Source organism: Protomyctophum parallelum, assembly GCF_964188405.1.
Source record: "Protomyctophum parallelum genome assembly, chromosome: 3".
Lineage (NCBI taxonomy): Eukaryota > Metazoa > Chordata > Actinopteri > Myctophiformes > Myctophidae > Protomyctophum > Protomyctophum parallelum.
The window spans coordinates 31,736,920-31,763,257 of record NC_139698.1 but is presented as its reverse complement, the minus strand read 5'-3'; the positions used below and the strand labels follow the sequence as shown (position 1 = coordinate 31,763,257).

Below are 26,338 nucleotides of genomic sequence, written 5' to 3'. Positions count from 1 at the left end.
GAGAGAGAAAGTGTGTGTGTGTGTGTGTGTATGTGTGCGTGTGTGTGTGTGTGTGCGCGTGCGTGCGTCTCTTTCTGTCTCTCACGCACACGCACTCACGCACGCGCGCACACACACTCAGCCCTCACAGGTGGATTCTGTCTGCAATGGGAGCCGGATGGGAAATTCCACATACACTGGAACAATAAACTATAAAATGTTAATGGGAGTATTCAAGGAGATAATGAAGAGCTAATTCAATCCATTAAAATAATATTTGTATAACATTAGATCAACATAAAATAAGCATTCATATAGTTTTTGTTATGTCCTATATGGGTGTTTCACATAAAATGTAAGTATGTCATTGTTCAATGTATGTCCTGAAATCCTGAATAAACAACAAATCTACAAAAAAATGATATACTGTATATATATATATATATATATATATATATATATATATATATACTCAAACGAAATTAAGACAATCGACTCCAACTGTACTTTCACAAGGCCCAACTTTCTCTTTTTCTCTCCTTTATTTTACTTATCTGTGCATGTTTACAAAGTCCACATCAATTCCAGTGTCATCCATTAGCCTCTGACATATTTGACTAATAGATAGCATAGATAGCCACTGTCTGAGACCACTGATAACTTATCTAAAAGTTTCTACAAATCATTCACTGTCACACCCAGATAGCCACTCCTTAATGAACCAATACAAACAACCTTTTCAATGAAGATGTCAGCCACTAAAAAGAACTCTCCTCACATTTCTAGGGCTTCTTCTTCTTCTTCTTCGGAGGGAAAAACACCTCAAATGGAGGGAAGATTGACAGTAGACTGGATCTGGTTTTTTCGTCTGGTGTAGATTGATATGAGGGACTGTAGAATTCCCCATCTCCCCAAGCCAAGGTCACTGACCCCTCTCCAAATAACCACAGTGAGTTATGGGCCACTCTCCAGTCCCCTCTTTTATCTCGCTACAAAAGACCCACTACAGTGTCTCCCAAAGCCCTTCTATGAAAACATTTAAAAACAGCTTTAAAAATGCCTCAAACAAATGCATGCAATAAATCGTGCAAACCACTTTAGGCTGAACAATAACACCTATCTGGCCAACATAGTGTGTGTGTGTGTGTGTGTGGGGGGGGGGGGGGGGGTGACATGAAATGCCCCCTGGCATTTTTTAATTCAGTTGTTCCGACTTCCCACCCAGAGCTCCGTTCCATCTACTGTACTGTACTGACAGCCAGTCCACTGAGACCGTCACTGTGGTCGCAGTGGACGGACCATTGATGTAACGTTGGCCACTGTTGTCAATGGCGTCATATTAGATCTACAACCCTGGTCTATGGCCACAACAAGCAGATTATGCTGTATGGAAGCTGACCTTTAAAAACAGTGGGCATCTCACCAATAATACGGAAAGCACATGTTTGGAGACAACGCTTAATTCAACAGAAAGGTCTGCAAAGCAGCATCCATAGCACAAGCTATGGCCAAATACTTCTACAATGGCTGAGTGCTGGAGTTGGGTCTGAAGCGGTGGCTGTAGATATAGAGCTGAAGGGTTTGTGGCTCCCCAGGGTCAAAGGTGTGCCATGTGTGCATTTCTCAATCATCAGCCCTGAGCAGCCCAAACGCTTCAAAGAAAGGAACACTCCTTATATCCTCCCCTTCTTCCCAGCCGGAGCACCCCCGACCCAGAGACGCACGCACACATGCACACACACACACGCACGCACGCACGCACGCACACACACACACAGATCCATTCTCAGGAGAGGGCTTCATTACACTGGGATTACTAAAAGAAATGTTTTAATCAAGTTGTGCAGACAGCTGCAAACCGCAAGGCGAGATAATGGCAATGACGTGGTTCATCAGGCGTTAAAGGAAAACACATCAAGAGAGCTGTGTGTGTGTGTGTGTGTGTGTGTGTGTGTGTGTGTGTGTGTGTGTGTGTGTGTGTGTGTGTGTGTGTGTGTGTGTGTGTGTACACTGTATGTACAGTATAGCTTCCTGCCTCTGTCCAACATGTCCAGCTGTGGAGGACACGCGGTTCCTTATATGGATACACAGAGAAAAGCTCTCCAAGATCACATCAGCTCCAATCTCTGCTCCCTGCCTTCACTGCAACTTTGTGTCTAGTTGTTGTCATAACAAATTCAGTAGCCTGATGCGGCATTGTGCATTCTTCACTTTAATCTAATTCCCCCGACGAGCCCTCAAATGCCCTTTTGACTTTTGCCTGACTGTCACTCAAAAATAAGAAGGCGGCCTCAACCACATTGGTGAAACAAAGTTCATCCGGTTAAATAAAGATTAAATAATACATTAGAAGAATAAGGTGACCATTTAGATCTCTCTCTTTCTGTCTTTTTCACTCACAAATGACAGAGAACATCCTCTTCTAACCAGTGGAGCTGGGATGCCGAGGTGCAGAGCTGAGGCTGTGGTGGAGTGGAGCAGACAGTGGAATGCCTATACGGCAGTAAATGATAATCCACAGAGAGCTGATAATCCATCGGCCCTTCCCCATTTCTCACTGTTTTCCCTCCCTCAAGCTCCCCTTCCTCAGATGACTAATTCAGGAATTAATCGAGTCTTTCGGCCTGTCAAAAACATCCACCACAGCTGCTCAGGAAGCCACACGGTATCGTGGCTCCAACTGAGCCTGAAATACATTTGATAGAATAATTGCATCTGTATTATACTAAATATATATATATTGCTTGAACATCATCCCTTAAAAACATTACAGACTTGAGATTACCATATTTGTAGGGGGAAAAAGTCTACATAGTTTAAATTGCTACCAAATGACAAACAGCATTTGGGCAATGAACTCGGTGTCGCAGCCAGGTCGCACTCAGAAATAAGAGTCAATGTTTTCTCAGGAAAGGTGACATATGTTTCAGCTATCCAGCCTTCATCAGTCTGATGCAATGACACTCATAATCGTGAAACCAAGCACACAGCTCTGATGGGAGAATGAGTAAGGACCTGGGATAAACAAATGGATGCCTCCATCATGACTGAGATGTCAATCAACCTGAGCTCCAGCTTCTCATTACATTTTCAATTCAAATTATTGGCACGAGAAAAGGTACATTTATACATTGCCAAAGCAAGTGTCCAAATATAATAAAAACTGTTGAAAATGGGGAAAGTATATACAGTTGGAGGGGCTACAGCATTTTGTAAACAGAGCTATGTCACATTGCATCACTATATACAGGGTATAAAGCTATTTTGATACAAATAGCAGCATTATTTTTTTCTCAGCACTATTGAAATAGTAAACATAAAAACTCAGATTTAAGAAGTGTTTAAAGCATCATTCACTGACGCCTCTCTCTCGGCTCCTCAATACATCCATTGATCTCTGTCAGCCATAAAACCAAATTAAACGGTCTATCACCAGCTGTAGTTGGAGAAAAAAAAAAGAAGGGCTCACCACCGAGTTGGCCAAAATATTTTATAGACTGTGCCACACGAAATATGTGTTGAACCTTGAGGCTCACAACCCCATGCACCCCTACGCTTCGAAGTGTAAAGTGGAACATTACATCATATGCCATTCCAGACTTTTAATACACACCTGTTAATACATACAGGCCTACTTGTTGTAATGTGTGCCCTCCCTTCCCCTCAGCTTCATCGTGTAAAAAGAATCTCTTCTGCCTGAACGTTCATTCCCCTCTTTATCTGAGTAAAGGGCAGGGCTGTGCTCATGTCGCCTTGTTTGACTAAATGAATTCTGCGCTGCTCTTCTGGCCCTGAACCACGAGTCAATGCTGAGCATGACCACAGCAACCACAAGTTGATTTAGGGTCATTGAATTATCCTTCGCCATAGTGGCTTTCAGTAACTTTAACCCGGCCTAAAAAAAAGTCTCCTTTAAGCAGACGATGAGTAACACAAGTGATTACTTCATTAGGGAATCAACAGCAATCAAAGTTTAGTTGAGGGGCAATACTGTCAAGGCAGTAGCTAAGTGTGACATCATTCACTTGATACTTGTCATAAGTCATATACTGTAGGCATACGCTCGGGGAAGCATAGGAACGTTTTCAAATACCAGCTGCAGTGGCTTGGCTTTTGGATTCCAAATGCCAACAACCATTCTTGCTTTTCACCTGCCAAAATTATTTTTAGTAATAACATGGTCTGCATTTTTAAAGTAAATAAGAAATAATACCTCTTAATGATGTCACCTGAAATGGACACTAAACTAAACAACTAAGTATGATGTCAGTTTCCCACCCTACAATCATACAGTACAATGCATCTGATCTGCAGGGCCGTCTTGTTTGGCTCAGTACAGGGGGAATAGACACAGCCTTTTTCCTCCTATTCTTGCGTGTGGTTGGAGACACAGACCAGGAGCAGCAAGCTATGGCTAGCTGTAAACAAGGAGTAATGAGGCATTACAACCAAGCCAGAAGCCTCATGCCCCAAAGGCCTTGCACAGCCCTCATAAATCAGTACCTGAGCTAAGCTGTGGTCTAGACCACTACACCAGACATAGTCATGGCCTCTGTTTCACTTTTCAACAAAAAAATCCTTCAGGTGTTAAAAAATAAATAAAAATATGAACCAACCATTGAAAGTGTAAAATAAGAGACGTAATAATCAGAAAACATACGTTCTTTTCTATTCAGAAACGTCCCAGACGAGACTAGTCAGCCTGTTCAGGCTATATAACATGCACCTGTAAGGCCACATGCCTTAAGAAATTAGCCCGTCAGAAATAGCTGGGCGAGAAACGGGGGCTGCTAAAAGTGCCACATAAAAGCCGCCGTGGGGCTGAATTATGGCCTGCGATGCGACGAGCCACACGGAGCCACCACGGGTTTGGTGGTTGGTTGGTGGGCCCCGACCTTGGACAGCCTCTGTAAGTGGCCTTGCATGAGGAATGTTAAAAGAAATGGGGAAGTGGCTGACTGGCTGTGTATGTGCGTGCGTGTGTACCCGCGCACATGATGGAGAGTGAAATTGTGGTTGAATTTTGGTTTTGGGGAGATCGATGCAGGTGGCACTTCCACCCCCACCACCTCTCTTTTACAGGCACCCATTTTATCTGGGATAACAGGTTTAACAGCCAGGCCAATTGAGACTCTTGGTCGAGTCCCTGTGAAGTCTGCGGCCCTGTATGCTGCCTTTCATTAGGGATAAGTAGAGCCTGATGCCTCTCAGCTGCACTCTAATTCACTGGGAGTGAAAGTTCATTTAACAGGATCTCAGCTTCTTGCTAGCCAAGCCCTTTTCGGGCGATTTAATGGTAGCCTATATGAAGAGAGAAAATTGAGGAGACTTGACATGCATGGTCGATTAACTCCCTCATATTAGTTTAGAAAGTTTAAGGACTTTTGCACTTTTCTATAATGGTATAATAATAGTCTATTAACTCTCTTTTTTTCCATGAGGGAGAAGCATCACAAACAAACATGCAGCAGTTATTGACAATGTTTGTTTATCACAACTGAACTTCTCGGACACCAATCGCACTGTGAGCACATCCATCCACCGACAATGACTGAGTGGCATTCGGTTTACTGTTTAACATCGGCCGACACTCAGTGTCAGTTATATATTAGCCGTGGCGAAGCCTAAACACAATAGCTGCTGTCCCTGCTGCACAGAGTGCTGGGATAGGAGGGAGGGAGGGAGTGAGGGTTCAGAGAAGGACCTTTGTTGTAGTCACGACAACCAACTGGTGTTTGTGTATGTGTGTATGGGGAGGGGAGGGGTATTATTTTAGGGTAGATTTAATGCTCGATGTGTAGTACCAGTAAGGGCGAGAAGCTTAGGGCGAGGTCGCGTGTACGCATCCGCCTTGTTGACGGCAGACGGCTGGGCATGGGGGTCAGATCAACATAGAATGAATTCTGTACTGGCCATATAAGGAGCATGTCTTGAGTGTACAGGGTTTGGTGAGGTCAGATAAACATATGGAATGTTAGAACAGGTCAGCTCCATATATGGAGATCTAAGGGTGGTAGCGGGGACATTCTCTTGAGTGTACAGGGTTTGATGAGGGCGGCCAGGTAGGGCTGGGCCTTAATTTTAGGGCCTGTTGAGAACACTAGTTTGAATGAATGAAAAATATATAATGAAACTATGCTTTTACAATATAGAGTGCTATGTCTACATAAAATGCTATCTATATAACATAAATTGAGCCTTTGCATACGCCTGTAAGGTCGTCTAGGCTAGGGCAAGTGCTACGGCTTAAGATGGAGTCTGAAGAGGTGGGTTGTCAGACTACGGCAGAAGATTGAGAGTGAGTCTGCAGATCTGATTGCAAAGTGCATTCCATAGTTTTGGAGACATATGGGAGAAGAGTTTGGGACGTGTGGACTGTGAAGCATAGATATTTTAGTGAAGGTCCTTTAGCTTCCCTGCGTAGGCTGATCTGAGCGCGTGGGAGGGTTTGTAGGGTCCGATCAGACTGGCAAGATATAGGGGTGCCATACCTTTGGCTGCTTTGAAGGTCAGCATCAGAGTTTTCTACTCTGTGCGGGCAGCGACCGGGAGCCAATTGAGGGAGCGGAGAAGGGGGGAGACATCTGAGAATTTTGGCTGGTTAACAGTTTGACTGTTTTTTACGTTTAACACGCATTTTAATCAACCCCCTTTCACTGCCGAGATTGTTGTATTACCTTTAGAGCATACGCTGATTATTTGGGCTTTTAATCCGCGAAAATCCAGCGAAAAAAGGTCCCGTGGTTTGTTATGATCCGAGTGTCGCATCCACCACCCGGATGCACCCGGAAGACGCACACAAGACTCGTCTCAATGAGGCGTTGCACCCAATGCATTTCCATTGGCCTCAATTTCCCAGAAGCCCTAGCAGCCCACAGCATGTGACGATTTCCGGTTTCGTCATCACAGCGAAGCCATCCAGTCTCATACTCCGCGACGAAGACGGATTTTCTTTTGATTCATTACATTACGGCGGATTAAACACATAAAACAAAAGGCGGGTATGTCCGATACGGCAGCGACATTAACCTGGAGTAATCCATTCGCGGCACGGAAACTGTTAAAGGCCAAGTGAGCTGCGGTATTTTTTATCAATTGGAAAGGCTTAAGTGTGCATGCCGGTAAGCCAGTAAGAAGGGAGTTACAATAGTCAAGTTTTGATTGAGCAAGCTATCCTACTACACACTACTACTATTTGGCTCCCAGCAAAACCTTGAGCCAAATTGATGAGATGATAGCAAAAAAATTATAATTGCTGCTTCATGACAGAGAGAGGGAGCAAGCGAGAGAGAGAACGAGATAGAAAGTATAAGAGAGTGAGACAGAGACAGACCTAGAGTGTGTGTGTTCTGTCTTGTGAAAGCCCCTTCGTAAAGGGTCCTATGTGGTGACGCGGAGAGGAATAGGAGCCATGCACAGTGGGCCAACTCATCAGGAGAGGTGCCGGGTCTTCACAGATGCCCAGTCCATCCAAATCCCTGTGTGATGACCTGGCAGTCATACAGGCCTGCTCCAGCTTGGGACTGCTGCACGTGCCTGCGTTGCGTTGCGTGCCTGAGTTGCGTGCCTGCGTTGCGTGCCTGCGTGCGTGTGTGTGTGCGTGCGTGCGGTGAATCTGTGAGAGTAAGTGAAAGAGAAAGACACTGTACAGAGAGGGAGTTTGTGTTTGAGTAAAAGAGTAAGAAAAAAGAAGAGAGAGATGAGATGGTCTGCGTGCATACTGGATGTGAGCGCATATGACATCACCTTCTTCCCTTCTCCCAGCTTCCCTTCTCTCCTGTCAATCACCACTCACTTCTAATAACACAGAGTCCAGAGGCAGATAAATGTTCAGCTACCTTCCACATTGGTAATGGAAAAGTTGATCCAGGAATCTGCATAACAAAGCTACTGGAGACTGACAAGGCAACCAGAGAAGGCTCTCTCTTTCTTTGCCCACAGTCTCACTCTCCCTGTGTGTGTGTGTGTGTGTGTGTGTGTGTGTGTGTGTGTGTGTGTGTGTGTGTGTGTGTGTGTGTGTGTGTGTGTGTGTGTGTGTGTGTGTGTGTGTGTGTGTGTGTATGTTTGTGTGTGTGTGTGTGTGTGTGTGTGTGTGTGTGTGTGTGCGCACGCGCGCGCGCGTGCGTGCGTGTGTGTGTGCGCGCGCAAGTGCGTGTGTAAGCGCGCGTGTGTGTGTCCGTCTGTGTGCTTCCAAACTTCCCTCTCTCTCTCTCTCTCTCTCTTGTTCAATGCTCCCTCGTTCCTGAGGACTCCTGGCTCTCACTCTCCACATTTCCTCCGAGCTTAAAGAGCTTCCCCAGCCGGTCTCAGTGTCAGGGTCTTCCCCTCACTCAGAGAAAACATGACATATTGGGGGGGGGGGGGGGGGAGTGGTTGTGGTTGAAGAGTATTACATCAGTGCTGAGTAGTAATCCCAAAACAAACATCAATAAAGCCCAATTAAATGCTACCACCTGGTGGCGTGCCTTTCTCGGCTGATCCAGAGACCCGGGCACTCCTGAGCTACGGCTTTCACCTCCAGGGGAAGAAGAGCCCTGGAAGTATGAAAGCTCCTAAAACAAGTTGTCTGTCTACTATACTGTAAGTCCACCTGTCCATCTGCACACCCCATTTTTTAGTCTGTGCCCACACACACACACACACACACACACACACACACACACACACACACACAGGTCCCACTTGTCTCTTTCCCCCTGCAACACACATTTTCATCACTGCGAAACTATTTAACCTCATAACCCCATTTTGAAAATGTGTTGAAATTGCCCTGAAACAGTGAGCCTCATCCTCAGCCAACATGTGTGAAACATTAGAACAAGAGGATACAGAGATCATGTTATTAAATTACTGATATAGACTCTTTACTGCATCCCATTCTTACCTAGTCTACCTGCCCAGCACGTGTGCGAGCGCACACACACACACACACACACACACACACACACACACTAGACTCTCTTTGTCTCTGTCGAACCGGTTTATCATCATTCTTCCTCCAGTAAACTGTCAGACTGGGTTAATTAGATTTTGACTGAAGCCACTGTCAGGTCAGGAGAGTAAGACAGCAGTACCTCTCATTCAGAACAGGGTCAAATATGAGCCACGCAGGACCTGACAATACCGGTCCCATTATCACCCACAAGGTGAGCTGACAGCCAAACAAACAGCCAACTGTTCGAGAAGTACTTCCAACCTGCCAAGGGTGTCGGAAGTGTCAAACTGCTGAAGGTAAACTAGGGGAATGAGGCGATGGAAACCAAGCAGAAGTAATCGGGTTAAGGCCAGCAGTGCAGAAACATTTTTTTTTTTAAAGAAAGAAATGTTTGCCCATGTATGAATAATATGTATGCAAGATAAGGCGTCCCACACCTCATAGTTTCTACTGAACGTGTTCTTGTTCCATCAGAGGCATGCTGAAAGCAGGGGGTGTGGGGGAATACAATGCTTGCTTTTAATGCGTCAAGGAGACTGTGAGAAGTTGTCTGTGTATTTTCTATTTTATTTTTGGCACTGCTTCTGGGTGAAAGCAAAGCCACGGGAGGGTATTGATCTGGAAGACTCTCAGATGAGAAACATCTAGTGATTGTCAGAAAGAAAAATAACATCCGTTTGACATCTGAATCCACTATATGAGTGAGGCAGGGCAGAAGAAAGGGACCCAGAGATCAAACAGGCAGCTAGCAGTCTCTTATTAGGAGCAGAGAGAGAGCACGGGGAAAAGGGCTCTGCCAACACGCACACATGTGCATGCACGTATGTATTTATGTATGAATGCATGCCCCAGTGTACGCAAGTATCTACACACACCCTTCTGACACATGCTTAAAACACATGCAGTTCCAGCACGCATGCACACACACACACGTGTGCGCATACACACATATGCGCGCAGGCACACAATATGGCCTTCTGTGCTTTGTGGTTGTCTATGTGGCCAACTATTCTTTGTACAGCGGAGGCAGTCTGCAGCCTGGAGAAGAAGTCAGGAGAAGTCAAAACCATCTGCAGCTCTTTGACATGTTTAAGTCCAAACTAATGGGAGGAAATCGATTCCCAAGCTAGTGCTTTAACAGAGGTAGTTCCTGCTTTAACAGGCACATTGACCGCAAGGTGTGAGGGAGAGGGCAGAGGGCAGTGCGTGCGTGTGTGTGTGTGTGTGTATGTGTGTGTGTGTGTGTGTGTGTGTGTGTGTGTGTGTGTGTGTTTGAGAGACAGAGAGAATGCATACATGTGTCAAAGTGTAAGGCACGTGTACGCCTCTCTCAGTATGTATACTGCAAGTACGCGTGTGTGCGCGCACGTGTGTGCGCAAATCTCCCAGATGTAGGCTGCAAAGACACACACACAGTGAGCGACTCTGGAGAATTCCCTCCACTGCACCTCTGAAGCCTTAATGTTTGCCTTCGTTCCTCTCGTTCGGCGACCTGCGCGGGCCTATAAATCTTCCCTGACGCCCTGCTGGCTCCACACTGGAATTCCTCTTCCTCTCCATGTCTTTGTCCCGTCGTCCGATCTCCTATCCTCACTCCATCACTCGTCCCTCCTGTGTTTTCCTCGTTACTCTGTCCTCAACGGGACCCCCTGATCGTCTCCTATCCTCCCAGCCAACCTGTCCTGCTCCCCCGCATCTCTTTATCACCCTCGTCCCGCTTTCCTCTCTAGCGTCTCTCTTCTTTTGACCTGTCGTTTACCTCCTCCATCCACCTCTCCATCCATCTACTTCAGCCTTTCTCAATTCTTCTCCCCGTCCCGGCTCCATTCTCTTGACTTCACCAGCTTCTCAGTTGGAATCACAATACCTCTCTCTCTCTCTCGCTCCATTACTCTCAACCCTCTCTCTCTCTATCTCTTTCTCTGGGACATTCCCTGCAGTGAGTCATCCCTGTTAGGACAGGATCAGGTCAATAGTAACAGTTTTGTTTTGGTCCTACGGCACCATGAAACTTTCCTCTCCTCCGTTTCAACGTCTGTGAGAAGTTGTTACAGCGATTCCTTCCCCGATGACTCTGTTTTTCTGTTTTCCTCTGAACCGCTGAAAGACCGAAGGCTCATCCATCACTCTAAAAACCTTCTTCTGATGCCCTGCCCGCAAGATGCTGCTCCCTCCGTCCCCTGGTGCATAAAGCATGCTGTACCGGCACTGACACCACACGCACGCATGCACGCACATGTGCACGCATGCCATGCACGTACACACACATAGATGAATGGATACATATGAACACAATTTATTGCAGTGCTACACACACACACACACACACACACACACACAAACACACACACACACGCACGGATGAATGTTCACATATGGGCACAAATTGTTATAGTGTTACATCACTGGTACATACTGTGTAAATAAGAAAACACAGATGAAATTCCCCCCATCCCAGTCCGTGTTACAGATGGGTCTTCCCCAAGACCGGCTGCATGATGTTTGGTTGGGTGAAGCCAACATATCAGTGGTCCAGGCCACGGCGTTGACTGCTTCCTGCCATAGTGACATACTCATGATGATGGGCTCAAACCAAAAACTCCCATATCCACACATGGAGCGCTGCCATCTCGTCCTAGGCCCATGCCAGCTGCCACAACCGCTTGATTGATCAACATAAACAACGTGCAAAAACTAGGCACGATGCTAGCCAGGGGCTGCACGACAAGCCGAGCGGGACAAGGACACATATTGCAATTTGCATTTTAAGCATTTTGCGGTCACTCTTGTCCAAAGAGACTGGCATTGTTTAAGGTTTGACCCGGTGCCAGAGACAACAGGTCGAGGATTTAGAGTGCCAGGAGTACAAGGACATGATACAAAGAATAATATATGTCCATAGATGGAACACAGAGAGCTACGCAAAATGTAGCAAATATATCTATATATTGTATCTTTATCTTGTGTGCATGTTGGAGACTTCTGTTGAAGCTACTGTGCAGCAAGGTCGAGATCGATTACAACAAGCCTTATTGCGACCGTAAGTTGCAGATTACTATGAAAACCTGCAAAACTCCGTCACTCCACCATATATGGGCGTCAGTCCATCACACCTCGTGACATGCTCCATACTGTATATGGCCGTCTCCATATATGAAGACCACAACACTGACCTCATCAAATCCTGGATAGCCATACATGGAGAAGACTGGATCATCATATATGGATCTGACCTGTTCTGACATTCCATATGTTGATCCACACCCACCTGTGTCCTTCTTCGATGTCTCCCATACCTGTCCATTAGAACTCTAGACTGGCCCGCTCCAAAGTTATTGGTGCAGCCGGCGAAAACTAGAGTTCTCAACAGGCCCGAGACACTGCCCCTGCTGCCGCCCATAGATCTCCATATATCGAGCTGACCAGTTATGACATTCCATATGTTGATCTGACATCATCAAACCCTGTACACTCAAGCTCCATATATGGCCAGTACATAATTCATTTCATATGTTGATCTGACCCCCCATGCCAAAGTGCCAGCGCTTGCCCAGCAGTCTGCCGTCACCCAGGCGGATGCGTGCATGCTTCTCGCCCTCAGGGCGTCTTACTGCTGGTATTAGAATATACTGGTGTGTCCATGAGAATTACTCATAATAATTAATTACTGATCAATGCAATAATAACGAATACCAGACGACTCGCCCCTTTACCAACTCGCCCCCGCGAAAAGTGTTAATGTAGTTAACAGTTAATTTAGTATTTCCCTCCCTCCCTGAAATCTAAAATTATCTTGTATACAGATTTATTTGATTGTATAGTAGTCGATCTCTAAAATCTCAAAAAATCAAGGAAGAATAACATGAGACAGAGACAGTGACTGCTTAATTAAGTTAATTTAGGACCTTCTAGCAGTTCATTTCGTTTTATTAAACATTTCTTCCATATGTACAGTAGCCCATGTTTTGTAATGGCATCATGATGTTATTATGCCCATGGATATACAGAGTGAACTTAACAATTATAAATGAATATAATACCTTTTATATAATCACCAACATGAATTTATGTTTGTTATTTACAGCTAGGTAGAGTAGTGGGGCGAGATGGAAAAGGGGCGACCGTACCTGTTACCATAATAACTAATCAATGTACTGGGAGACACTCTTGAGGTGTTAAGATGTGCTCTGAAGCTTGCAAACATCAAGGATTCAAGGAGTGCTGAGAGAACAAGGGTATGTTACAAAGTAACTGATAAATGTCAGAAGAAGGAATGCGGAGAGACATAACCACCTTTGTGCATCGATAAATACAGCGTCAGGTCATCAACAAATGTTTTGGCGCTGGATTAAAAGAACTTTGAGAGAGTAGGGAGTGTGACAACTGACGTTGCCAAACAGATTTTCAAAATGTGTGTTAACAAGGGGGATTTCTCTCCCGTGCATGGCCAGTCAAAATAAGCCTCATCTTATCGTGGTTAGAGAGGTGTCACTCACCAGTGGGCAGCCATCTGGAGCAGCTTGCCATAGAGAGCCGTGCTGAAGGAGGGAATGATGGGGATAAGGGGCAGGAAACTCCCTGAACCATCCTGGCATGTCAGGCCTGCTTGGAACCCAAACACCTGGAGGGAGATACAGAGAGAGAGAGAGAGAGAGAGAGAGAGAACACTGTTTATCAAAAGTATAAAGCTAACGTCTCCTATATAGATGTATATTGTATAGCTATCTCTGACAAGAAAATGCACAAACCTTTTATAGTTTCACAAGATAGTATTACCCAAAGTGTAAATGTAACACAGCTCTGGTCACACCTTTATTTAATTCCTATTTATATCCAATATTTATTTGTGAATACATTGTTTTATTTTGATTGTCTTGTTCCAGATCTGCTTAAACGTACGTTTTCTCATGCCAATAAAGCTCCTTTGAATTGAATTGAGAGAGAGAGATGGATGGATGGATGGACGGACGGACGTATTGTATTGTGTGGGAACGAGGAACATTGGAAGGGAGGGAGTGTGGTGGGATGGGAGAGAAAGACAGAGACAGGGAGATAGCAGAGAAAAGTGGAGAACAGACACGGAGTCAGAACTTTATAGCTCAAGCCTTTTCTTGGATTCTAGGGGGAAAAGAAACATGTCAGGTCTCATTGAGCGCATGGCTTCTGAAAAGAAAATATGCAAGCACATGCAGACAGCAGGGTCGGTCTCTCTACATGTTCCTCTAAACTGATCTGACCCTGTCTGTCTGTCCATTTGTCTGTCTGTCTGTCTTCAGCAGAGCTGTGCTTACAGTCTCACGGGAGTCTCCCTATATCTAACTCTTTCTCCCGCTGTGCTCCCGATTGGTCATTTCTCCCATTAATCTCCCGATTTCATGCAATACATGCGCAAACAACCCTGCCTGATGTGCGTCACTCGTCACTACGCTCAGTCAAGCCTGCACTGCTAGGTCTAGTGCTGAAAAGTGAAAATGGATTCAACAGTTACCAAAATAAATACACTTCTAAATTTCAGTCCACTTGGGTGCGAGACCTTCTCCTCTCTAACCCCAATACGTTGTCGTTCAGGTTATAGTTACTAGTCTCTCACACATACACATACACATACACACACAATCAATGTCTGCATTTCATTTATTTTGATGTACATTTTAGATGTCTTTTGATTAAAATGTTTTTTCATTTTGTGGGTTATATTTATGTTATTGTCAGCTATGAATTTAAGAATCATTTTTAAGTGAGTAAAAAGTAAGTGAAAGTGAAATACAGGTAGCACTTTACAATAATGACCCGTTATAAAGCATTTATAAACGTTTATAAGCAGTTTGTAGACTATTAACAAATCATTAACAACCTGTTTGTTGACATTCGTAAATGATTACTAAAACCGTTATAACTATGGTTACAAATAATTTATAAGGTATTAGTAAGTAGTAAACTATTCATTAATAAGCCATTTATATACATCTGTAAATGATTATTAAATCATTTGTAATGACCCCATTATAAAGCATTTATAAACGTTTATAAGCAGTTTGTAGACTACTCATTAACAACCTGTTTGTTTACATTTGTAAATGATTACTAAAACCTTTATAACAAATTTACAAATCATTTATAAGGTATTAGTAAGTAGTAAAACTATTCATGAATAAGCCATGTATAATACATCTGTAAATGATTATTAAATCATTTGTAACTGATGTTATATAATATATACAAGCTATTTGTATATTTGGGAAATGTGTTTGTTCATGTTTAACATATACTTTGTAAAACATTCCTAAAATATCTATAAATCCTTAGTACATGTTATTAAGTGCCCTATAGTAAAGTGACGACAGTTCATCATTTACAACTGTCTGTAAATGTGTTTGTTCATGTTTAACATATGCTTTGTAAAACATTCCTAAAATATCTATAAATCCTTAGTACGTGATATTAAGTGCCCTATAGTAAAGTGACGACAGTTCATCATTTACAACTGTCTGTTAATGTGTTTGTTCACATTTAACCCTACATCATTTTATGTTGAAGATGTTGTGTTGCATTGTGGGTAATCCTCAGTACAGAGGAACTCCATACTGAGGGTAAGATGGTCTCCTGTTTGCTCAGGCACAAACAAATTAATTACAAACATCTAAGCTTCATATAAGTGGCCAGATATGCACTGGCCACTTATATGAAGCTTTACAGCTACATAGTGTTATTCAGTAACATTAGTTTTTGTATGACATGGTATCATATGACATTGTTTATTTAATTGTTTGAAAAACGGTTAGCATGTTAGCTATGATAGATGATCAGTTACAAATTATTTAATAATCATTTACAGATGTATTATACATGGCTTATTAATGAATAGTTTTACTACTTACTAATACCTTATAAATGGTTTGTAAATTTGTTATAAAGGTTTTAGTAATCATTTACAAATGTAAACAAACAGGTTGTTAATGATTTGTTAATAGTCTACAAACGGCTTATAAACGTTTATAAATGCTTTATAATGGGGTCATTACAAATAATTTAATAACCATTTACAGATGTATATAAATGGCTTATTAATGAATAGTTTACTACTTACTAATACCTTATAAATGATTTGTAACCATAGTTATAACGGTTTTAGTAATCATTTACGAATGACAACAAACAGGTTGTTAATGATTTGTTAATAGTCTACAAACTGCTTATAAACGTTTATATATGCTTTATAACGGGTCATTATTGTAAAGTGCTACCGAAATACTTTCACAATAGTGTGGGGTTATGTGGGGGCAGGGGCATTGAGGGTAAAATCTCCCTCTCTTTCACAGCTTAATGTTGGCAGGTACAGTATATGGGCAAGAGTAAAAACATCCCCTCAGCCATGTTTACTGTACGTTCGCCTGTCGACAAGTCAGTCTCATAGTCTGCGAGATGATGTCAGCCACATGGCCTCATGCTGATCCCTTCACGGAGAATCCCTCTTAAACACATGATACCATGAGAGGCTGCTGCAATGTTCTCTTGATACGAGGCGAGTACTGGATCTGAAGATGAACCTATGACAGGCCTAATAGATTCCATAAGATTGTAAACAATATATTTACTTCAAAATATACTAGACCTTAGCTCTGGTCCATAGCTCTAATGCATTTCATTTGGACCTATGTTACTCTCATCTTCCGCCGCTCGCTTGAATGCAGACCAGCCTCTCCTCTTTAGCGTAAATAAAAAGAAAGTTTTTGCTACTCACCAAAACAAAGGCGAGTTGTGTCATTAGAAAGCCTACTTTCCTTAGTGGACGCACTCTAAGCCCCCCACCACACGTATAAACTGTACTTTTTGGCCAGAAGGGGATTTCTTTTCACCGGAGGAAAAATATTCTCTATGAGGCAATTCTCTGGGCAATATCAGTAGAGGGCGCAGCGGAGTAACTAAAAGTACAGTTTATACGTGTGGTGGGGGGCTCAGAGTGCCTCCACTAAGGAAAGTAGGCTTAATAATGACACAACTCGCCTTTGTTTTGATGAGTAGCAAAAACGTTCTTTTTATTTACGCTAAAGAGTAGAGGCTGGTCTGCATTCATGCGAGCGGCGGAAGTTGAGAGTAACATAACTCTAAATGCAACGCATTAGAGCTATGGACCAGAGCTAACTAGACCTTTACGTTGGCTACCGGCCTACTTGAGAACGATGCAACTTGGTTACCTAATAATACCCGTCATAGCACCCGTTTTAACTGTCTGTCTGTGTCCCACATGGAGATCTCTGTATATGCCTTGCCTATGTGTGAAGAGGGCAAACTGACTGACTGTGAAAAAGTGGACTCAGTTTGCCCTAATCAGACACAGATTGTGAAAAGTGGACTGGTTAAGTAGGCTAATCAATTGTCAGGTGTGGGGTTGCCATGGCAATCAATTGGATGAGGCAGATGCTGGAAGTTGCACAGGTGAGGGGATTTAGGCTGATTAGGCCCACTGGCAGAGCCTGAGCAGAGCCTTTAGTGGTGGTTCTGGAGAACCGTGGGCCCGACCGACTCGAGTCCGGGCACTGCACTCCCTGCGGGGTTGTGGAACGCGTGTGTCGAAAATGAAGTCGGTGGGGCAAACGGATCTCGAGTTACGTGCATTACAACCGTACACACATGCACACACGTACGCACGCAGAGACGTGGCGCATTTATAGTCGGATATTAAATGTCATTTGCGGGTGTGAGGGGGGGGGGGGGTATAAAGAAATACATATAATGTATATAATGTCTAAAATATATAATCATTGATGTGAAGGACATGCCATAAGTGGCATATATTATACATAGGGTAAAAATTATTTTAAACACTGTTGAAGCCAAGACTACTGTTCAGTAACAGTATGATTGTAAATAGTTCCATACTGGTCTAGGGGGAGAGGTTTATAGGCCTGCTGATCTAAACACGGTGTCTCTTACTGCCCACATGTCTCTTAATCACAGTCTCATTATCCATGCTGCTGGACACATACAGTACTGTAACCTCTCTGTTTACATACTGTTAATACTGGACATGGTGGATGAAGTCCTGTTTAATATCGGTGGTATTGGATGATGGCTGGGCCCAGCTGTGACAACAGCAACTGTCCCACGTGCAGCTGCTAGAAGCACAGAGTGGGATTCATTCAATTGCCGTACACGAAGGCAGATTAAGCCACTAGAATGTACAGATGGCTCAGCACAGACAGGCCAAATATTAAGACAAGACTAAAAATATAATTGGTTTATAATAAGACGACTGGTCTATGGGTATAATTCTATAAACCATATCGTACCTGGTAGAATTGAATCACACTGTTGCAAGAAGAATAGGATCCCCCACTTTAACTTTAACATTATCAAGTGTTTTATTGTTTTTCACTTGTTGGTAAGAAACCATCTGCAAGCAAAATTATGTTAATCTTTGAGCCAGCATAATAACCTAAGAACATTGCTGTTCTCAGAGCCCATCCACTTCAAATGTGGTACATAAAAGAAAAACAGAGCTGGATGGATGTAGATGCAGAATAACTGCATGATGGGAGACTAAACTGTAGCCTCCTCTCTCTGCAACCCTAGAAGTAGCAAGATATTTCCTCCAGACAGGCACCCTATCTCTGACAGCCAGTGTCAGTAAAACAGACACCGAGATAAGCCTTTGCTTATCCCCATTTCAAATCACTTCCTAAATGGAGTGAATTGCGACCAGAATGACCTCCACCCCACCATGATCCCACTGCCAGAATTCAGAAGTAGAGTTAGAACCTTGGCGGATGTGGATGCTGATTGGATGGAGTGGTCTTTGGCTACCCATCGGTTGACCGTTAACCCCGTGGTGACCCTGTGATAAGGGCTGCCAGTGTACCTGGCAAACATCCTGCCCTTAGAAAAACACATCCAAGACCTGACCAGGCCACCCCACATCATACCAGGAGAGAGATCTGTTTCTCACCTAAATGTTGGAGGAACACTACTGGCCATGCCCTCTTTTAACATCATTGCATTACAACCTTTTTTTACAGTCTATGATTACAACAGATGTTTTGAAACTATAAATCAGCCTTTAGAGTGGATTAAAATACGTTAATGTTACGTTATTCTGTTTATCGAGCATATGCAATGAACGTAAATGAGCAAACAAACCATTATTCTGAAGTTTAGTTACATTTTTTTTTTTTTTAAATAGGGTAGTCTGTTGACTACTATTGTCAATAAATCTGAATTTTTCCACAATGCTTGAGCTGTATTTAATGTGTGTGACATTGTTATTATGTTTAACATTCCATAACTTAACCCCACAGACAAAAATGCACATGCTCTTCAAGGTGGTGGAACTTGGGTTGTTTTAAATTAAAATACCCTCTCAACTCAAACCCCCTCTGCCTCCACTTTAAACATGTAATCCCTATTTTGGGCATGTCATTAGAATAGGCGACAGTACTTTATTCAGTATTTCACTGAAGGAACTATCATGCTAGTATAATATAGTATACTGCAGGTACAGGGTGAGATCCATAAACTCAGGCCAGTGCTTGACCAGTGCTCACATAGAAACAGACTGCTGGGCTGTTTATGGCCAGATGAACAGGGTCATTAAGAGGGTCATTATAGGGTAATTCCAGACCTGAGTTGCAGCTGACTTGTTGACCTCCCGTTAAGACAGCAGTGGCCATGAGCACTGGAAGAGGTGTGTTATGTATGTCTCAACTCAAGGGGCCCTTAGATTCAGTTTAGACAGCCATTATGAAAAATAACAAAAGAGATAAGTGAAGCTTATCCTATGCATATTTGTTCATTAACCACTTGACCGGGGTCCAGCAGGGGTGTAATACTGTGATAGCTGTGAACCACACCGACAGCCTGTATTCCTCACCACAGACATTACTTTGCAGAGAACAGTAAGAACATTTCACTACAAAGTGGAACAGCATAATACAAAGTGGAATAGCATCGTCCACTGACCTTGAGGTAGCAATGTGCATAGCAGTGGTGCAGCAAGTTATCGGAGGGCAGGCTCAGACTGCTAACTGTGCTGACCAGCTCCTGAGCGTACATAGGCACAGAGTGCTCCAGGTTCACTCTCTCCACCTGGAACTGCAGGGCTGGCAGCGGGCGCACAGGCTGGAACACTGGCACACTGACAGGCCCTGGCGGAGCCTGGGAGATAAGGACAGCAATAACATTAGCAAAGAGAAATGAAGAAGAGTTCTGGGAAAGAAGTGATACTTAATGATGAAGGGATGCAGCATATTTACCTGTATATATTTTCTATCACTCTAAAACTTCTAAATCATATGAGGTCAGCAACCTTTTTTTAATGTATTTATTTATTTTACTAATTGAGCAAACGTGTATTTTAGAGGTGGACATTACCTTCTGTCCCATGATGACAGGCATGAGTGCATGCAGCAGGTTGAATTCTGCCATGGAGACTGTGATGCAGACCTTGAGCAGAGTGACACAGGTGAGTCTGGTTGGGATGAATTCCTCCAGGCCAGAGATCTCCTCAGGAGTTGCCGGACCTCGGCTCTCCTCAACCACTTCTAAAATACAACAATTTGCAATGAAAATGTTATCAAGCCAAGCATGTATCCTACACCATGTTATCTGAAGTTAACTGGAGGAGTGAAGAGTTGGGGAGAGGTGAAGGACATCTGGAATTCAGTGATTAAATATTGATTTAATGGAAAAGATATTCAGTAGTACTGCCATCTGACTGGTACAGAGTCCCTTCCACTGAACTGGTACTTAAAACCACAATAATAAAGATTTTCCATCGCACCGTTTTCTTGCACATGATAAGAAGGACAAGTTGTGGTTCACGGACTACGACTCGGCATTCAACATCTTAGTCCCAGCAAGGCTCGACATAAAGATCAGAGACCTCGAGCAGCATGTGCGACAGGATATTAATTAGACTTCCTGAGGAACAGCCGCCAGGTGGTGAGAATGGGCAACATCACATCTGACCCCCTGACCCTCAACACAGGTGCCCCTCAGGGATGCATGTTGAGCCCTCTCCTTTACTCCCTGGACAGACAAATATAACGGCACGGCAATGCACCGCTCCAATGTCATCATCAAGTATGCTGATAACACGAGCAAGATTGTAAACGATGACGAGTCTGCCTATGGGGACGAGGCCATCATCACAGGCACTCTGGTGTCAGGGGAGAAACATCTCCCTAAACATCAACAAGAACAGGAGCGTGGACTCCAGGAAGCAGAGTAGAGAGCGCGCCCCTACTGTATTTTCATCTATGGTGTTGCAGTTGAAAGGGACAGAGACTTCATGTTCTCCTCTGCGTACATATCGAGGAAGAGTTCAAGTGGGGAATAAGGAATAAGGGTCTGTACTGGTTCTGTCGCCTGAAGAAGTTCGGAAGAAGTTTGGGCATTATCGGATTTCTGAACAGTTTCCGCAGTTTCCCTGAACACCGCCTGCCACCGACTTGCCACACTGGATCACTTTGTTCATGTTGGAATTTTCGCCTATCGTGTAAAAATCATGGCAATTTTTTCCAATGCACCAACAACCAATCAACCAATGAGCGATGTTAAGTAAGAGTCAATGTGGAGGAGGTCAGCACTTATCAGAGTGAGGAGTGACCAGAGCTCTGCTGCACCATGAAAACACGCCTGAGGTGGACCCAAACCCAGACCTCAGTTAAAACACGCCTGAGGTGGACCCAAACCCAGACCTCAGTTAAAACACGCCTGAGGTGGACCCAAACCCAGACCTCAGTTAAAACATGCCTGAGGTGGACCCAAACCCAGACCTCAGTTAAAACACGCCTGAGGTGGACCCAAACCCAGACCTCAGTTAAAACATGCCTGAGGTGGACCCAAACCCAGACCTCAGTTACTGAAAGATCCTGGATGCAGGCCCAGGGCCCAGGCTCCTTCCCAGGTCAGCAAAGGTTCTGGTGGACTAAGTTCCCAGCTCCGAGGTGGGCTCAGAACCTGATCCGAGTGCCTCTTAGTTCTTTGGCCCGACGCCGCAGCCTGCATCAGGTTCCTCTGGCACTGCCGTGTCCAATCCAATCACATGCCAGGGATCGACCATATCCTCAGTCAACACTCGCACTCAGCAGACCCAAACGTTTGCAGCTCGCATGAAATAGTCTAGGCGTGTGCACACTGCATAGGCATACAAAATGAGCAAACACAGTAACACATACACACGCACACACACATACTGTACACATGTGCATGCACATGTGTGTGTGCAAGCAAGAAGACACACTCTCACACACACACAGCAACTACAGTCCAAAAACGCCCTGTGTTTTCCTGTTCCATTTAACAGATCCAACTGTGAAATTCCAGTTGCTTTTTTTTCTTCTTATATTGTTCTTGAGCAACATACCAAAGAAGAAAAAACAACCAAGCATGCTGTAAGTAATTTGCTAGTTGGAACCTCCTTCTCTAAATAGGGCAAGATCTTATAAAACTCAGAGTCGTCAGCCAATTTGGCTGCCTTTCCACAGCTCGTTTTGGGGAGGAAAGTCATTCTTCCTGAGCTCTTGGCGAGCGGGTGGATGAAGAGGAGTAGGGCACTGCAGAGAAGCACTAGAAAGAAAGTCATGTCTTTGACATCCTGATCCTTGCTCCTCTCATGGCAGACATACACACTCTATTGAGAGAATCCTTGAAGCCAAGGTTGAAACATAATAGCAGCTGTCACCCAAATCACTTACAGACCAGACAAGATGGGGTTTCCCCTAAAGCACTAAGATCATCTTTGTCCCTTTGCTTTTTCAGTGACACTGAAATTATTTATGTTGCTTTTGGGAAGTGTGACAAAGGAATATGAGCCATTCTACTCTACTCTAGCTCGCCTAGATTCCGATTTATTGAGGTTTGAAAATCCTTACGAGGTAACCACTGGTCGGATTTTTACATCCCATAGCTGGAAGTGACGGCGTTGCCATAGCAACCGGATCAATGCCAAAAGCTACCGCGGGGCTCAACCATTACTGATAACGTCCCATAGCTAGGGGGTACGAGTATATTTGTATATGCCGCATAAAAAGTTAAATAGAACAGAACAGAACACATACTTAAAAGTTACATTTATATCAACCATTGGTGTTAACCAACTATTACTTTTTCCAGTGTATATCGCTTACAAATTATACACAGAAATGTCATTCTTCATATTCATCTATGAAATATTGTTGTAAGCATTTCAGTATCAGACAATGTTTTTCTAAACTATCGGCCATCTGTATCCCTGCATTCCCACGTAATAAATAATGAATGATACTAACTCCTCTCTGTGACTTTATCACACCCTGTAGAACACCTACCACACTGAAAAATGTGCCTCTTATCTTTTCACCTCTTATCGTCTCTTCTCAATTTCCCAACTCCCCCCTGCAGCGTCGACTACACTGACCTTTCTCCAGTTATGCCTCTAGAGAGCCGACTCATATAGAAACAGGAAGAACACACCGACCTGACTTGCTTTAGTCAAAAGCTCTCCAGTAATTACCCCCATCATCTATTATCTATCACAGATGCTGAAACAAGCAAAACCTACGGATGTTATGGTTTCGCAAAAATTAGACTTATTGCTACAGATATTACACATGCACGCATTCCAGCATACAGCTTTCACAACATCCCTGGGATGAGCTCATCAATAGCTGCACGGGCCTGAACGCTAACAAAAGGTGTTTGGCTTAACCTCCCTAGTGTGGTCGGACGGGTCACTGCTTTCATGTACAGCTCTGTGTTGAAAGATGGGGTTGTGCAAGGAAATAACAATGTGGTGAGCATGCAGAAAAGTGCGAGGCATTGTGTGAATCGTTTCATATCCTCTGGGCATGACATTAGGTGAAATGTGCAATAACAGAATACAATAGCATTGACTTTCATTGACAGATTCAAATAGAGTAGTAAAATAAAGTACCAAAGTGAAGGTACCTAATTGGGTATCCGGAGAACTCGCCAGTTTACCAACACGCCGCGATTTAGTGCATTTTAGTTTTACTTCACCTTCATTTAAATTGCATTGAATTGAGAGAGTATAGTTGTTTAGAGTTAACACTAGAGAACGTAGGAATGCTAAAAGTTTAAACATCAAAGTACCGAAACAATGTAATTAATTAGTAAACAATAACTGAAATGGTAGGCCTATAGCCTACTTGTCATTGGTATTCACATACTCACCTTTTTTATCATCATCTAGCTGCCCATTTAATTGCACAAAATAATTTGATCACTTTGGAAATTAACTATAACATGATAACATCTGTGGGTTTGACATACTACACTGATGAAGACAGCATCTTAGCATAACGATGAAGACATTGATGAAGAATCTTCGCCGTGGCGACTTGGTAAACTGGCGAGTTCTCCGGTATTCCCTAATTGCCCATAAACACCTATGTAAAAAGATCATAGAACTGTACTCTGCAATTAAATTATCTTCATTTTGGGTGGGAACCCCTTTGTGTTTTAAACATTGTGTTATAATTTAGCTATTGAAAAATAGCAGATCTACAAGTTCATAGCGTCTACAAGCATATATGAGCTTGTAGGTCTGCTATTTTTTCTAAATCTTGAAAATATTTATTTCAGAAAACTGGAGGATTTAGAAGGGTTTTTTTTTATTTTGAGGTTAGGCCTAAATGGGTTAAACAGGGAAACATAATCCAGTCCAGAATACCAATAGATTATTAACATAATTGGTGTGCCTGACCTGTCTGGGGGTTGCAGTAAGGCTCATACTCGTGGTCCATGGCACAGGTGACCATTTTAAGGATGCGGTGGACGGCACTGGCCTGTAGTCTGACATCCAACGGTCCCACCGCCAGCCTCTTAATGGAGGTCTCCTGAACCAGGGGGGGCACGGACTCCTCCTTATTCACCACAGAGAAGTCCTGAGAGCCTACACACACTGAGAAACACACATACAGTATGTAAGCACTATACCAAAAGACCACACCAGGGTACAGACAAAATTGTGCAAACAGACACGCATGCACACAGAGACACACAACCTCCCTTTCCAAGGAGAAATTCGTCACGCTTTTTCCTTTTGGATCCATTATTGGGAATCTGTTATTTTCAGTCACACTGGTGGCCATTTTTCAGAACTCACAAGAGGACGCCCAGTCTCTCTCTCTCTCTCTCTCTGTCTCTCTCTATTTAACAGTTTTACACTTTCACGAGCCAGAATATCACTGGGTTCTCTGATCTGATATTAGCGACTTGAGAGGCTGTTGGCAATCAAAAATAAGAAAAGAAATAAGGGAAAGAAACACTTGTAGTATACTACTACAAGTGTGATCCCCTCTGTTGAATTATTCCAATGGCACAAAAAAGCAAACTCCTGATAGACAATGGTGTGACAGAGCAGCATGGAGCAGCTCACATGGCCACGACCCGCCCGTAATGATGAATATTCCAAATGTCCACTTCTCTCCCACAGCTGTCCCCGCTTCATTCGTCGCAGCCCTCTTATTCCAGAGGTCGGCTGTAAAGCCATGGCTCCCCGGCAATAAAAACGGGAGAAATTAAAAATAAAAAAAGGAAGGGGGCGATGAATGGCGGAGAGGAGGGAGGGAAGCAGAAGGACAAAGGGTCACAAAACTTGCTTTATTCCCATTACATACATTCCAGTGCCGGGCTGAACATTCTTGCAGTTCAGAAGGACCAGGCGGTGGAGTTCTCTCTCTTTTTCTTCTTTGAAAGGATGGGGAAGATCAAATTCCCATTCATTTATAGAGATTTAACAAAAAAAAGCTCAGGGCAATGTCACTTCCCTTTCCTATTTCTACCACGACTGGGCTGAGACGGATTATAGCCTAATATCAACCATATGGCTGCAGTTAAGAGTAGTCAATGGATTGAAAGGGGGTTGAAATTAGCCGGGGTTTTAGACGAATTATAAGCATCTCCATTTCTCAGCGAACAGTATAAATCTCATCTGCAGCATGACTCTTACGTGAAGTCAACGTGAGGCTGTGCAAGTGTGAACCGAGGCTGGGTTAGTGTTTCCGTTGACTCAGAGTTTATGTTCGTCCTGTGGCAATGGAGCCTAATTTGTTTGCCTGACACTGGATCTAGTCCCGTCCACGGAGAGCAGAACATACTTTGACAGTTGAGGCGCATTCCGATTGGCAAGTGTAACCTTAGACATCCCGTAGGAGAAGGGGACTGACACTTATCCTGCTGTCAGAAATGAGTTTGACAGCTGAGGACGACAGTATCAATGTTTTTTTTTCATTTAGATTATTATCTGGAACTGACAGCGGGAGGAAACAATAACCTAGTTAGAATGAGAGATATATAGAGGAAGAGAAAGAGAAGGAGAAGAATGAGAGAGAGACATAGAGAGACGGAGACAGACACAGAGAGAGAGAAATGAGATCTTATTATATTCATACCTTAGTTCTCTAGGTCTAGGTCACAAAAACA

General features: G+C 43.6%; 1 protein-coding gene across 2 annotated transcripts in view; it reads right to left on the bottom strand.

The window, feature by feature from the left end:
• vps13b (vacuolar protein sorting 13 homolog B) overlaps window positions 1–26,338 on the bottom strand; it is a 457,445-nt gene that overhangs the window by 370,051 nt on the left and 61,056 nt on the right. For both annotated transcript variants that reach the window (XM_083761686.1, XM_083761685.1), the window contains exons 13-16: window positions 24,618–24,815; window positions 20,282–20,451; window positions 19,871–20,065; window positions 13,411–13,535 (exon numbers count right to left, since the gene is read on the bottom strand). In XM_083761686.1, coding sequence (XP_083617812.1) covers window positions 13,411–13,535; window positions 19,871–20,065; window positions 20,282–20,451; window positions 24,618–24,815 — 688 coding nt within the window. The remainder of the gene's footprint in view (window positions 1–13,410; window positions 13,536–19,870; window positions 20,066–20,281; window positions 20,452–24,617; window positions 24,816–26,338) is intronic.